General features: G+C 35.6%; 1 protein-coding gene across 1 annotated transcript in view; it reads right to left on the reverse strand.

Moving 5' to 3' along the window:
- The window catches only part of Si (sucrase-isomaltase), an 89,933-nt gene that overhangs the window by 12,074 nt on the left and 63,635 nt on the right, over positions 1-14,224 (reverse strand). Inside the window, exons 32-41 of the mRNA XM_060378437.1 lie at positions 13,981-14,109; positions 12,265-12,375; positions 11,396-11,458; positions 9,661-9,777; positions 8,929-9,016; positions 7,550-7,688; positions 5,690-5,823; positions 4,459-4,493; positions 4,255-4,371; positions 1,578-1,726 (exon numbers count right to left, since the gene is read on the reverse strand). Of these exons, the coding sequence (XP_060234420.1) occupies positions 1,578-1,726; positions 4,255-4,371; positions 4,459-4,493; positions 5,690-5,823; positions 7,550-7,688; positions 8,929-9,016; positions 9,661-9,777; positions 11,396-11,458; positions 12,265-12,375; positions 13,981-14,109 (1,082 nt within the window). The remainder of the gene's footprint in view (positions 1-1,577; positions 1,727-4,254; positions 4,372-4,458; positions 4,494-5,689; positions 5,824-7,549; positions 7,689-8,928; positions 9,017-9,660; positions 9,778-11,395; positions 11,459-12,264; positions 12,376-13,980; positions 14,110-14,224) is intronic.

Below are 14,224 nucleotides of genomic sequence, written 5' to 3' on the forward strand. Positions count from 1 at the left end.
AGGGAGGGAATAGTTAAGATGAGAGAGGGAGGGTGGGACCCCGAGGAGAAGGGGGAGGGAGCTATGATCAGAATATAAAGTGAATAAACAAACAAACAAAAAAGAATCAGGGCGCCAATACGGTGTAGAGAGAAACAGCAGGATGGCAGTGGCTGACCTAAGAATGCGACCTCAAAGGAATGGAGGCGTGCACTCTCTGCTATAACCTTGATTCTCTTTTTATTATTATTATAGTTTTCCTGAGAATTTATTTTGTATTTTAATCATATCCACAACTACTAGCTCCTCTTATTTCCACATCTTTTAATTTTTTACTTACTAATTTTATTCCCCTCGTTTTTCTTATAACAACCTTTTGGCTGCAAAAAGTTCTGCCTGAGTCTTGAGCCTATGGCTAAGCACTGGAGTATGTTTAGGCCACCAGGAGAGAAACACTTAATTGATACCCCAACCAAGGACCATGCATGGAGAGGACCTAAAACCCCTGCTATGTAGCCATAGACTCAGTCTTCAAGTGGTCTCCCTAGTAATGGGAACAGGGACTGTCTCTGACATAAATTCAGTGCCCTGCTCTTTGGTCATCTCCCACTGTGGGGTGCAGCCTTGCCAGGCCACAGAGGAAGACAATGCCACCAGTCCTGATGAGATCTGATAGACTAAGGTCAAATAGAAGGGGAGTTGGTTCTTCTCTATCAGTGGACTAGGGGAGGGGCATAGGGAGAAGAGGGAGAGATCGGGAGGAGTAGAGGGGTTCACAGCCGGGATGCAAAGTAAACAAATTGTAATAAATAATAAATAGAAAATTTAAAAAGAAACTTTAGATAAAAATTAGAATAAAAACAATTTTAAACTAAAAACAACAACAACAAAAAATGTCTCTCAGTTTCTTTTCTGTCATGAATAGCTCCTAAGCTGAAAAAAAGTCTAATTTCCCATTCCATGTTTGGATTTTTCCTGGCTTGAGCTTGCAAGTGTTTTGTGCACAGTCACAACACTGTGAGTTTACATGTGCAGCTGCCCTGCTGTGTACAAAACCGTGTTGTCATCTTCAGCCTGTAGCTCTTCAAACCTTCCTCCCTCTCATGTACTGATTGTCGGGCCTCGAGAGAAGGAGATACTGTAGGTGTCCCATTTAGAGCTGAGCTCACTGCAGTTATTTTTATTTGCTACACTTTTTAAATCTTTAATCCAAAGTGAAGGTATACAATTGATATTTATTATTTTGATGATTTTATTTTGAGTACTAGTTCTTAAGGTATGCAGCTGTGAGTTTTATTAGTTTATCATAAGGGAAATCTGACAGGACACCTCATTCCATTACTCAGTAAATATTGGAGAGTTGAGAAGCAAAGTGCCTTATGACTAAGTTAAAGAGATATTTCTAAAGTAAGTATTATATTTTAATAATTAAAGCATCTTATATACTGACTACATTAGTGGGCTTATTAGGCTTGTTTATGTAAACGTTTATTAATTCAAAATATACCATACAGCACCCACAAAATATTGTATAACAATATATACTAGATTAAAGTAAATAAAGCTACTTGAGGAAGAAAATAAAATCTTGCACTTACTCGTGCATTAGGGGTCTGATCACAGTGCCACCATGAGCATGGACTTCATGCATCTGTGTGTAGAAATAGGGCAGCAAAGTGTATCTGTGTTCTAGAACCTTCCTTGACATTTCAGCAAAAGTTTCATTCCAGGAAACAGGATCTTGCCTCTGAAAATAAGCACAATGTATCAGGCACAACTCATCTTTTGAATCTTGATATTCAAAGATATTCTTGAAGAATGAAAGTAGCAAATAATTAACAATATCATTTGCTATGTACTATCTTTACAGAAACCCCTAATGCTCTCTTAGTTCTTTTTCATATCAAGAGTGAAAGTGGTAGAGTATTAGGATTTTAATACATTAATGTAAATTATATCCAGAGCTTGATCTGGTTCATACAGTAAAAGATGATAAATACATTGCCAGCTATGGTAATACTCAGTGTTGAGAAGTGAAGTCTACAAATCAAAACATATTGTTTGTTACACAAACATGGCCTGAAATATCAAGGGATAAATGGGATCACCATACTAGCCTCATGCACTGTACAGTGTCATGGGAAATGAATAGATTACAGTATTATTAATAGCACAGAAGGAATATGCCCATTAATCTTGAACTCCTCCAAGTCTTCTTTGGAATACACTTCAAGACAAAAAGTAATATTGATGGTGCAGTATTAAGAATCTGCTGATAAACCAGAGTCAGATGAAAGGGGAGGAGGTCCTCCCCAATCAGTGCACATGGAAAGGGGCAGGAAGAAGATGAGGGAAGGAGGGTGGGCTTGGGAGGGGATGAGGGAGCAGGATACAGCTGGGATACAAAGTTACAAACTGTAACTAATATTAAAAAAAGAATCTACAAAAATATTATTGTTCTTATCAGAAAAAAGAGAAATTAATGTATATTTTAATATGAATCATAGACGCAAACTACACTTCCTTATAATTACAAAGGGCATCTCTCTTATGTTTGTTAATGGCAATAGTTAAGAGACTTTTAGAGCTACATCAGATTTATGAAGAATTTAACTTTACTAGATTTTGGAAATAAGAAATTTGGAATGATAACCTGGTGTTTCCCCTGGCAAATGCACTATTAGATTAAGCAAAGACTTGAAATTACACTAGCTCTAAAATTATTAAATTATGCATGATCCTATGTGTAATGATAGTTATTAATACATAGTATATTTCAATAGTTTCAGAGTCAAGTAGAAAGAGACAAAGATAATAGGATTTTGCCAAATTACGTAATCGCAGCTTTTGTTCTGTTGATACATAACCATGGAGTGCTAACTTCAATTTTATTGATTCGTATTTAAACAAGTTAAGTTTTAATTTCTGGAGATATTTATTTTAAAATATTTTTCTTCTGTCCTTCCTTCTCTACGTTATCTTTTTTCCAAAATTCTACCAATGTTTACAGCTTTTGAATTTGAAATTCTTTATCTGGAATTCACCTCCTTAAATATATTAACTTTTTTCCTCATTGACACCTCTGTTCGAATCCATGCCCTCAAGAAACTTCCATTTAGGTATAGAACCTCCATGCATCTCTTCAACTGTATTCCCCATACTTAACACATACTTAATAGACCTTAACTCATTTTAAATATAAATATAAACAAACCTCCTTAGAATATAATGAATTATTAGAATAGGAAAAGTAAATATTTAAGTATATATATATATATATATATATATATATATATATATACACTCTCCATAAATATTCCCTAAATCACTCCCTGTCCAGACTTCTCTTAATCCCTGCTGTTTTTATCCAGTGTGGTAATCTCCTAAATCAGTAGCAACATTGTGTTAAACTTTTGACATTTCTCCAAAATACTTCTCCACAATTTGCCTGTCTTTCAAATTGCTTCAAGACATCCTAACTTGCTTTGCATCCTTGTCTTTTTTACTATTAAAAGTTAATAAATCCCCTTCCTCCAGTTCCAGTAAAATATGGATGCTTTAAAGTTCCCCCAGCACAGCATGCATGTTTTGGTTAGGAAATATGCTTGGACGATGACCTTCTGATGTTTTTTATTGTCAGCCTTTGACTGACGTGCTTTCTGCTCCAGTCATCTTTGCTCTGCACTATTACCTAAGAGTGTACCACAAGCTAGTGCTTCGTAGGATATGGCCTCTAACTGTACACAGTTCTCCAAGAAATTAGGGACTGTCTAATGCAGCACTCAAAAATTGTATGCACAGTTAATAATGTTAATAACTCTCAGTTATTGCCACTGCACAGAGACCTGCTCCTGCAATCATGCTATTTTTTCTTGTTTCTCAATTTAGTAACATGTTTTTTAAATATTTGCTTTTAAATCTTTCCATTCCATCCTTTATTTCAAATGTCTAGTACTTCTCATCAATTCAGTTTCAAGTCGAATTTTTGTTGTTGCTCTGTCCCGTTTTGAAATGCATCCTACAGTTAGACATTTCCCCCCCTAACTTTTCCAAAATCTTATAGAACAGCTATAGTGTGTGTGTTCCCTAACCAAGCCATGATGTCTGGGAATACATCAGGTCATATTAAATAGTCTTTCATAAATACAAAAAGATTTGAAGCATTCATTTAGAACATTGTCAAGTAAAATACAGTTGGAACAACAACAAACAATTTAAGGCTGCATGGAGAAAAATAAATAAAACAAAATTGCCATGAATGTAGTAATTACATACTCTAGTAAATTGAATGTTGTGATTTCTCGCATATGGATAAAAGGCTCCAACTTGCATCCAACGAGCACAGAGATGGTATTCTGAATCATTGAAGAAACCACAGATATCTGCTCCAACCTAAAAGATAAGTTATATTTAATGCATATTAAGTACTTTTTCTAAAGATGTATAGACTACAATTATACAATGAATAGATCTACTTACATATGGTATCCCAAAAAGATTAAACTCCAGCATACCTAAAAAAGAGAATAAAGTTTTATAAAAATATTTTCATTTATTTCAGTATTTTACTTTTTTTATTTTATTATTATTATTTTTTTATCAGTTACATTTTATTAACTCTGTATCCCAGCCGTGTCCCAATCCCCCATTCCCTCCCAGTCCCTCCCTCATCTCCACTGTGCCCCTTTCCAAGTCCACTGATAGGGGGGACCTCCTCCCCATTCATCTGATCCTGTTTTATCAGGTATCTTCAGGACTGGCTGCAAAGCCCTCCTCTGTGGCCTAACAGGACTGCTCCTTCCTTCAAGGGTGGGGAGACCAAAGAGCCAGTACTTTTATTAACGAACATGTTCTCTTCAGATATCATTTCTTATTAAATGAAATATTTGGTATTAATAATAAATTATTCTCTTATAAAATTTATAACACTTTTTGTGCTTAGTAGTGTGAATGATATTCTCAAAAATAAGAGATCCCATACTTTAAGGCAATAGCACCATAATGTAACTTAAGCACAAATAAGTTATAAACATACCATGGGGGCATAAGGCTAAGTGATAGTATTTTCCCAATTTCAATTAAAAATATATTTTCTGCTACTATTTAGCCATTTATTTTATCATATAAAATGTATAATTACTCTTATTGAGTAATATAAAAAATCATACAAAATAGAATACTTCAACAAAATAGAATACTTCTCATTTCTCAGCTCTTTTGGTAAATAAATATTCTAATCATGGTTTTAAGAATCTTTCATTCGTCAATAAGGTTTAAGTCTAGACCCAAACAGTACTTGTCTATTCACGGTTTGACCAGTCTTTTACCAGAAAACGCTTTAGCTGGATGTGTTGCATTCTTTACCATCACTAGGTGATTCTTATTCTCTAGCAGAAAATATCTACTCATTTCTTTGTTAGCTGTAGAATAGTGGCTTTTCAAGCTCTTGACTTTTCAACCAGTTACATAGTTCAAGATATATAATGGTATTTTTATCCAAATAAACTAGCTGAGTTATCATCAGTCATTCGTTTTTCTGAAGCATCACTGATTATAACTCCCTGACTAATGATGTTTCAGTAGTGTTCTGTTTCATAAAAAGGATGTGACTATTTTAATTCTTACGAGTTAGCAATGATACATCCAGCATAAGGCAAAACAAATATTTCTGAAAAGCATAAAAATATGATACAAGATAATCATTACATACCAATGAGTGATTTTTCCATATTATCCCAGTTTGCATAATTGTCTCCGAGCCAGTGTCCCCCCCATCGACCAGCAGTGGGATAAGTGGACCGAGAGATGACTATTCCTCTCAGGCCAGTGGTCTTCTGTAATGCACTATAAAATGAAGAAATATGTTGTACGTTGACATCATTTGTTTTCTTTAAATTTTTGTTTGTTGTTTGTTTTCAAGACAGAGTTTCTCTGTGTAGCCTTTGCTGACCTGGAACTTGCTTTGTAGACCAGGCTGGCCTTGGACTCCTACATGAGAAACCGCTTGTACTTTTTTGCCTACTTAAGTGTTAACCTGACGTCCATTAAATCGACACCTGGATCAGCATGTAGACTTGGTGTCCTTTTCTGTGTTGCCCTGTCTCTCTCTTTCCCAGCCCTCTCCCAGGTGGTATTCAGGTGTCACTGCTGGCCGGTGACACCTGGAGAAGACAAGAGCTCCACAGAGAGAGCAACAGAACCAAAATATCTGGGCAAGGGGGTCTTTTCTGAGACTGATACTCCAACCAAGATTCATTCATTGATACAACCTATAACCCCTGCTTAGATGTAGCCCATGGCAGCTCAGTATCTAAGTGAGTTTCCTATTAAAGGGAATAGGGACTGTCTCTGACATGAACTCAGTGGCTGGCTCTTTGACCAACCCTCCTGAGGGAGGAGTAACCTTCTAGGCCACTGAGGAGGACACTGCAGTCAGTCCTGATAAGACTCAGATGGAAGGGGAGGAGGACCTCCCTTATCAGTGGACTTAGAGAGGGGTATGGTAGGAGATGAGGGAGAAAGGGAGGGTTTGGGAGGGAATGAGGGAGTGGGCTACAGCTGGGATACAAAACAAATAAAATGTAAATAATGTAAAAATAAAAATTTAATAAGAAAAAAATTTCTACTTTGACAGCTTCTTGAAAACCTAGCACTTACTTTATGATGCAGGTTTCCTAGCACAGTCAGAACTTCACAGCTGAGCAGTCCCTCACTAGGTACTAGTACCCTCCCAGGCCTGGACAGACCGTTTCCTTCCCTTTTAACGTTTAATGCAGTGACACGCACAGATAAAACATAATTTTCCCTTTTTAACCATTTGATGTTTGTAAGTTATCTCTAATACTAACTAAGCTAATAACCAAATAGGGCATTTTATTCTTCTTAAATGTGTAATATCCAATAGAAGTCTAGATATGATAACTCAATGCAGCTCTTCTCAGTTATAACTTATATTGTACACATTACTCTAAAGAATGTATTTGCTAAAGAATTCCCTGCTTTACAGTATATAAAGACTAGAAGATTTTATGGATTGTTTTGTTTTTCAAAAAAGTAATCATTGTACTTCAGTTATGCAATATATCCCTTTTATCCTTAGATAGTAGCTTTCATGACTTTTGAATATTAAAACATATTCCTGTTTGGAATACAATATAATAATACATTAATTTCTATTATCTGTATCCTTTTATCTTTTCACCTTTCCCTTTTCATCTTTCATTGTGCAAGTTTTCTCACCTATCTCTCTATTTCATGTGTAATGTGAATATAATAGCATGTATAGGTATATATTATATGTACACCTCACATTAGAATGGCCTAGAATCCTTTGGAATCACATGGAAAAAAAAACATAACATAATGATAAGAAGTAGATTATTTGATTGTTTACCTGATTGATAGGTAGAAATGGATTTTTTTTCTATAATTAATGAAAGAAGTAATTTACAAAACTAGTTGAAAAAGAAAGAAATTCATCAAGGCTCTTGAAGTATGATTCTTTGAAGCTAATATCATCAATATAAAAAAGCCCAGAAAAACAGAGGAGAAAATTCCAAATATTACTTACTCCAGAGTGGGTTTCACTTGTGACCATCCATATAAATTGTGCACATCATAATGCAGAACTGGTGATCCATCGCTAAGAATCTGTTCCGTTTCCATGCACATGGTTCGGAAATGTAGCCCCTCACTTCTTTTTGTGAGCTCTGGGAAAATACAGTAATACTTTGAAGAACATGACTCGGAATCTGTAGCTCATAAATATATACTCTTTAATATTTAATTTTCAGATTTAAGTTTTAGTAATGAATTAAAAAATACTTATGAAGTATAAAGTAATACTTTAATTCATCTATAAGCTGGATAACAATCAACTCAGGGTCATTACCGTGATGATCACTCTAAGCTTTCAACATTTCTTTATGGTGAATAAGTAAAAACTGTTTTTATAAATATTCGGAAAAAGTATACATCACCTGATTAGTTATATTCACCTGATGTGCCATAAAAAATGACATATTCTAATAAATCATAACATTGCACTGACTCACATAATTTTTAGATAAACAAATTCTGAGATTTAAAATAATTACATACTTTTAATCATTTGTACACTTTGTGTATACAAATTATAGGTGTCTGTAGTGATCTGTGCCATACTAGCTGAAACTTGTGAGTTTATACATATCTAAAATGTGTGTATATTGTCTGTTACATGTAATTTTTAAGGTTTTCTTTTTAATTTTTATTTATGTGTATGTGTTCATGTGCACATAAGTGCTCATGGAGAACAGAAAGTGGCATTGGATCTTCTGGATCAGGAATAATATAAATAAGTGATTTCAAGCTGTCTCAGGTGGGTTATATAAATAGAACTCTGTTTCTCTGAAAGAGCAGTTGGCACTCTATCATTAATCCATCTCTCCATACCTGAAATTTTTACCAATTTTTGTTCATTTAAATGTAAAAATACTGATTCAGAATATTTTAATTAAAATAATTCAATTAGAGAACACATTTCAGAACCAAAGCCACTGTTGTCTTCCACAAGCTTTATTTGTGTTTATTGCCTTCTTTCAAGCATCAGCTATCACCAGATCACAAATAAGCAGAGAATGTATTTTCTTCCACTTTATCCTTCCTAAGAATAATTGCTACACATTTTTAATGAGTAAATGGAATTATATAATTTAATTTAGAAATTCTTAAGAAACCACAATAAAAATTTATATTAACTTAGAATTATGAGTATAAAAATAATACATTTACTTTTCTCCTCAAAACAGTGCTCAGCTGTTGGATATTGGACATGAGGTTAGACATATTGTGCTGTGTGAATATTGAAAATTTAGAAAAATTTTACAGTTACTACAACTTGAGGTCTACATAAACAATAAATAATAATAATGATATCACATTATAAAAAGTATAGCCATCTAATTGTACCTGGAACATAAGGTGGGTAATTTAGTGTATCATTTCTGCATTTATTAGTAACTGTTCCATTTACAAAACTTGAAGGCTCATTCATATCCTTAAAGAGAAAACAAGTTAAAATGAATACTTTTGAAACTGGACAAGAAGCTGGACAAGCAACATTTACATTCTCCTGCATGAAATATTCACCTATAGAAAAGGGAACTCTTTTTTTTGGGGGGGGGAAGGACTCTTTTTATACTATCTCAAAACTATATAGCTAAAATTTGCAAAGTGCTTGGAGGGCATTACATTTGCTAGTAGTTGAGTGTGACTTTTGTTTATTTCTTGAGACAGGGTTTCTCTGTGTAGCTTTGGCTGTCCTGAACTTGCTTTTCCGACAAGGCTGGCCTTGAACTCACAAAGATCAGCCTGCCTCTGCTTGCCTGAGTGCTTGGATTAGAAGCATGCACCACCATCCATGGCTGAATGTAAGATTTTTGCCTTAGATAAATTAAGTAAGTGCTTAATTTCTTTTTCAAAACTAGAAGCAGAGGCTATTTTGGCTACTTTGTCAAGTTGAGAAACCCAGGAAGTAGCAGTCATATATATGTATTAAATTGTTAAAGGTCTGTGTTTTGTGTAACAATCTTCAGCAACAAAAGAGTGAGCTAACCTACACAAGGTTCTATAGGCATTATTATTAGATTTGCAAAACCACTACAGAATAAATTTGAGATAAAACATGAATAGCTCACTTACAATCCACAAGCCATCAAACTTCATTTTTTCATTGTAGAAATCATCAATTTCTTTTGCCCACCACTCTGCTGTAGAATTCCTGAAGAAATCTGGAAATGCTACATGTGCTCTGGAAGCCTGAACAAAACAATGAAAAAGGCACAGGCTCCCATTTAAAAGCCCTCAGAGAACATGCATAAGTGAACAGAACGTTGCTTTCCGATTCCTTAGTGACCTGAGAGTAACTGTGAATATAGTTTCTCTCCAGCATCCAGTGGCATGGAGACAGGCTTAAAAGTGCAAAGAGAAAGACAGAGCAACACCCAGTCTTAAGTGGGCGATAAGAACACTCCGAGGATCATTATGAAAGACAGAACGTCCTAAGAGGCAGAGAACGTAGATAACTAAAACAACTTTTTTTTTTTTTAAATAAAATAGAGCAGATGAATCACAGGGGTTGTGCAAGCTCAAACCAGATTAAATACAAATATGAACATGGAAACTGTGCACAAAGTCCATGCCTCTGGCTAAGGAGCATATGGCAAATGATATCTGCTGGGAAAGAGAGAGCCAGGTAAAACTCTGTCTTTCATGAGAGCTTGTGTTTTAAAATATATTTTTTAGTAGCCCCATGGGCAGCTCAGTCTCCATGGGGGTACCCTAATAAGGGGAGCAGGGGCAGTTACTGGCATGGACTTGATTGCCTGCTCTTTGTTCAACCCCTCTGGTGAGTTGGACTTACTAGACCACAGAGAAAGATGATCCAGATAGTCCTGATGAGACCTGATAGGCTAGGGTCAGAGAGTAGGGGAGGAGTGTGCCTCACCTAGTCTCATAAGTGGACTAGGGGAGGAACATGAGGGAGGGAAGGATATGAGGGAGTGGCCACAGCCAGGATACAAAGTAAATAAATTGTAGTGAGGAAGAAGAAGGAGGAGGAGGAGGAGGAGGAGGAGGAGGAGGAGGAGGAGGAAGAGGAGGAGGAGAAGAAGAAGGAGAAGAAGAAATATTCTTTGAGATGAGCACGATAATACTTCTCTTTTTATTAATTATCACAGAATCTAGGAGTATTGTTCTCAATGATAAAGGATAATGAAGGAAAGGAAAGTATCTTTACATACAATAACATCTTACGTTTGTTGAGATTCAACAGCTAAGGTTCCTGTAGGTCCTCCCAGTACAACTCAGTACCTGCAGCGCGCTCTCTCTCTCTCTCCTCTCCCTTTTTCTCTTCTCTCTCTCTCTCTCTGCAATTCTCCATTTTTTCCTGCCTGCTTTCCAATTTCCCCTGTTTTTCTATCTCCCCATTTGCATAGTTGCTTCCCTGATTTCCTCCTCTAAGATCAATGAACCCTCCAATAGAGAGCTGCTCCCAATAAACTTGACATTATATACTCTTCATTTGGCTGGAATTGGCTTATAGAGTAGGCAGAGAAAACCTATCAAAGTTAAACAGCTATCCCAGCTTTTTGTCCTGGGATTGAAACCATACATTAAGCATTATTATCATAATATGACAATCTTAAATATGACTGTCCTATGAAAACAATGTAAAACATACAATTGTTTCAGCTAGTTACTCATAAAATTTCATATTTCAGGTAAAGGCAATTAAAAATAATCTATAGAAAATATTTAAATAAAAGCTTCCTCCTTTTAAAGAAAATATTCCAATTCAATCATATGTTAATATGACTTTTTATTCCAAATTCTGAATTTTTTTTTTTGGTATAAAGTTTAGCAATACAAAACTTACATTAACAGCTTCATCTTCTGTTATAGTCTCATCTATTTCAATGTTAGGTAAATCTGGCCAAACCTGTAAGAAAGTATTAATGGAATAATAGTTCAAGATGAATAAGGTGTGTCTGCAACATAAACTAGGAATATGTTATTAGAGGCACTGCCAGACCACAATTTATGCAGAAAAACAGTTTCCAGGTCTGAGTAAGCCATTACTTTTCCACTTCCAACTCTCAGCTACAGCCTCTGAGTCCAAGCAGTCCTTTTTCTACAGCCTCAGAGCTGTCCTGCTGGTCCCTCCCACACCAGTGAATGTCTGATAAAACAGAGATCATTCTGAGTTTTCATTCTTTTAAACCCCTCATCCTGTTTAATCCTTAGGAATACTACATGGAAATCAAATGCGGATATTTCCGTAATTCACTTGGGTCTCAGTATTCGCGCTTGTAATGTTTAGTGAGTGATTTTCCTCGTTCACTTTAGTCATGTAAGTTTAGTCCTCAAAGCAGAACAAAACAAGACAAAAAGACAAAGCAACAGCAGAAAACAAAGAACAAATCCCCAAACTATTACTCTTTTTTATCGATAAGACGCTTTTAACAAAAGTAAATATGTGTTTGTCACAGTACAGCCACTTCACTGTTGGAATTTTAATTAGAAAACACAAAACATATTTTAAAATTTAATAAATAATAATTTAATGATAAAATATTTAGTTTTTATAATTTGTATGAATTCTATATCTGTGCCTAATAATTCAGATTAGATCAAATAGTACTTATATTTTAGTTATTACATTTATATATTAATATCTCATTCAAATATGCTTTCAAAATATTTAATGAAATATCTAGCATTATTCAACTTAAGGATGTTGAGTACCTTTGCCCAACAAATATCATCTGTGTTAGGCCATTTGACAAAAACATCTTTCTGTATTCCTCGGTCAAAGGCAGGGTAAGGATCTGTTTCGTTTCCTGAAATTGCTGGATCCTAAAATTAAAATAACAATACAAAATTAAAACAAAGTAAATGCTGAACAAATCTACAACTTGTTGGGTGGCCATTCAGAGACATTGTAACTTTCTACTTTTGTATTAACACTACCTTCTGCTCCCATTTGGAGAAAAGACCCCAGTGCCACAGCTGTATTCTAAGAAACTCTCAAAAGAACCTGCTAGGAACTCTAGCAAGCTTACTAAATGCTTTTTTGGTTTCATTTTTGCCTGAAGAATTTTCCAATTGTCTATCTTGCTCCCTAAATTGACACACTTATCTTTACACTAATTATTTTTATTTAACACAGTGGTGACCAAATTTTACACAAGCAAAAGAGCAGAAAAAAATTCAAAAGACTATCTAAAAATTATATAGGTAAAATATCTACTTTCATTTCTCTAAGTTGAAGCCTGTTTAAGACTTGATTGGGAACTAGAGCACAGTTTGCCTTTAATACCTGCCATTTGACTTGCATATTTATATATATGCTTTACTTTAGAATATTTGGTAAAAGTCTTAAGTAAATAAAATAAAATGTTACTGGGGAATAAGTTTATATGTAGGAGTAAAGCTTGGAATTGGTGTTTTATTATTTTACAGTTTGCGTTTATTTGTGTGTGTGCCACTGGGCCATGCATGCTGCAGAAGAGAGAAGAGAGTACTTCATTCCCACGGAGTGGAGTTATAAGTCAACATGGGCGCTGAGCTTACAACTTGGGTCTTCTTAAAACGAGGAAGTTCCTTTAGCCAGGTGAGAAATCCAGTGGGGGAAAGGGTTTAAAAAACTGCTCATAAAACCTTCGACCCAAAATTTGTCTTGTCTACAGGAAGTGTAGCACTAAAGTTGTAACAGAGATTGAGGGAACGGAGACGCCACGGGAGAGAGCTAACCCCTGACATTAATGATCCTCTGGTATGCTTACAGTCAGGAACCTAGCATAACTGTCTTCTGGGAGGCCTCATCCATCAGCTGAGGAAACAGATGCAGAGACCCACAGCCAAACAATGGCCTACTCGGGGAGTTCTCTGAGAGAGTGGGAAGAAGGCAAGAGACAGCTAGAGGGATCAGAGCACCACAAGACCTACATAGTCAACTAACCTGGGCTCAAGGAGGCTAGCAGAACCTAGACCTCCTACATGTATGTGGCAGATATGTGGAGTGGTTAACATGTGGGTCCCCTAAAAAAGGGATGAGGGGTTGTTTCCAACTCTGTTGCCTGAACTGGACAGCTTTCCCTTAGCTGAGATGTCTTGTCAGGCCCAGTGGGAGAGGATGTGTTTATTCGTGCTGTGGCTTGCAGTGCCAGGGTGGTTTGTTACCCTTGGAGACTTCCCCTTCCTTTCTCTGAGAAAAAGGAGACAGGGGAATGGGAAGAGAGGGCATGAGGGTGGGACTTGGAGGAGGGGAGGGAGGGGGCTGGGATTAGGCTGTAAAAAGATTAAATAAATAAATAAATAAATAAATAAATAAACAAATGAATGAGAGGAAAGCTGTTGACTACTGAGACTACAATCTTTTTCTTTATGAATATCTTTTCATGTCCTGGCTTTATAAAAATAAATGCAAATAATATAATTCAGTTAGAAATAGATACTGACCAGTATAATGATATATTTCATTCCTTCATTTCTTATTCGGTCAACAAACTGAGGAAGTGTTTGAAATCGTTCACCAATTGTGAAGTCTAGTTGCCTTTCCATATAATTAATGTCTGTATACTGAACATCCTAAAATAGAGAGTAATAACAATTTGGTAAGAGCTCTTTGAATGCTGTGCACAGCTTCACCTGTATAGCAAAGGAGAAAAAGAAAAGGTGAAAAAGAATGAAAATATACTAACAA

Source organism: Meriones unguiculatus, chromosome 2, assembly GCF_030254825.1.
Source record: "Meriones unguiculatus strain TT.TT164.6M chromosome 2, Bangor_MerUng_6.1, whole genome shotgun sequence".
Lineage (NCBI taxonomy): Eukaryota > Metazoa > Chordata > Mammalia > Rodentia > Muridae > Meriones > Meriones unguiculatus.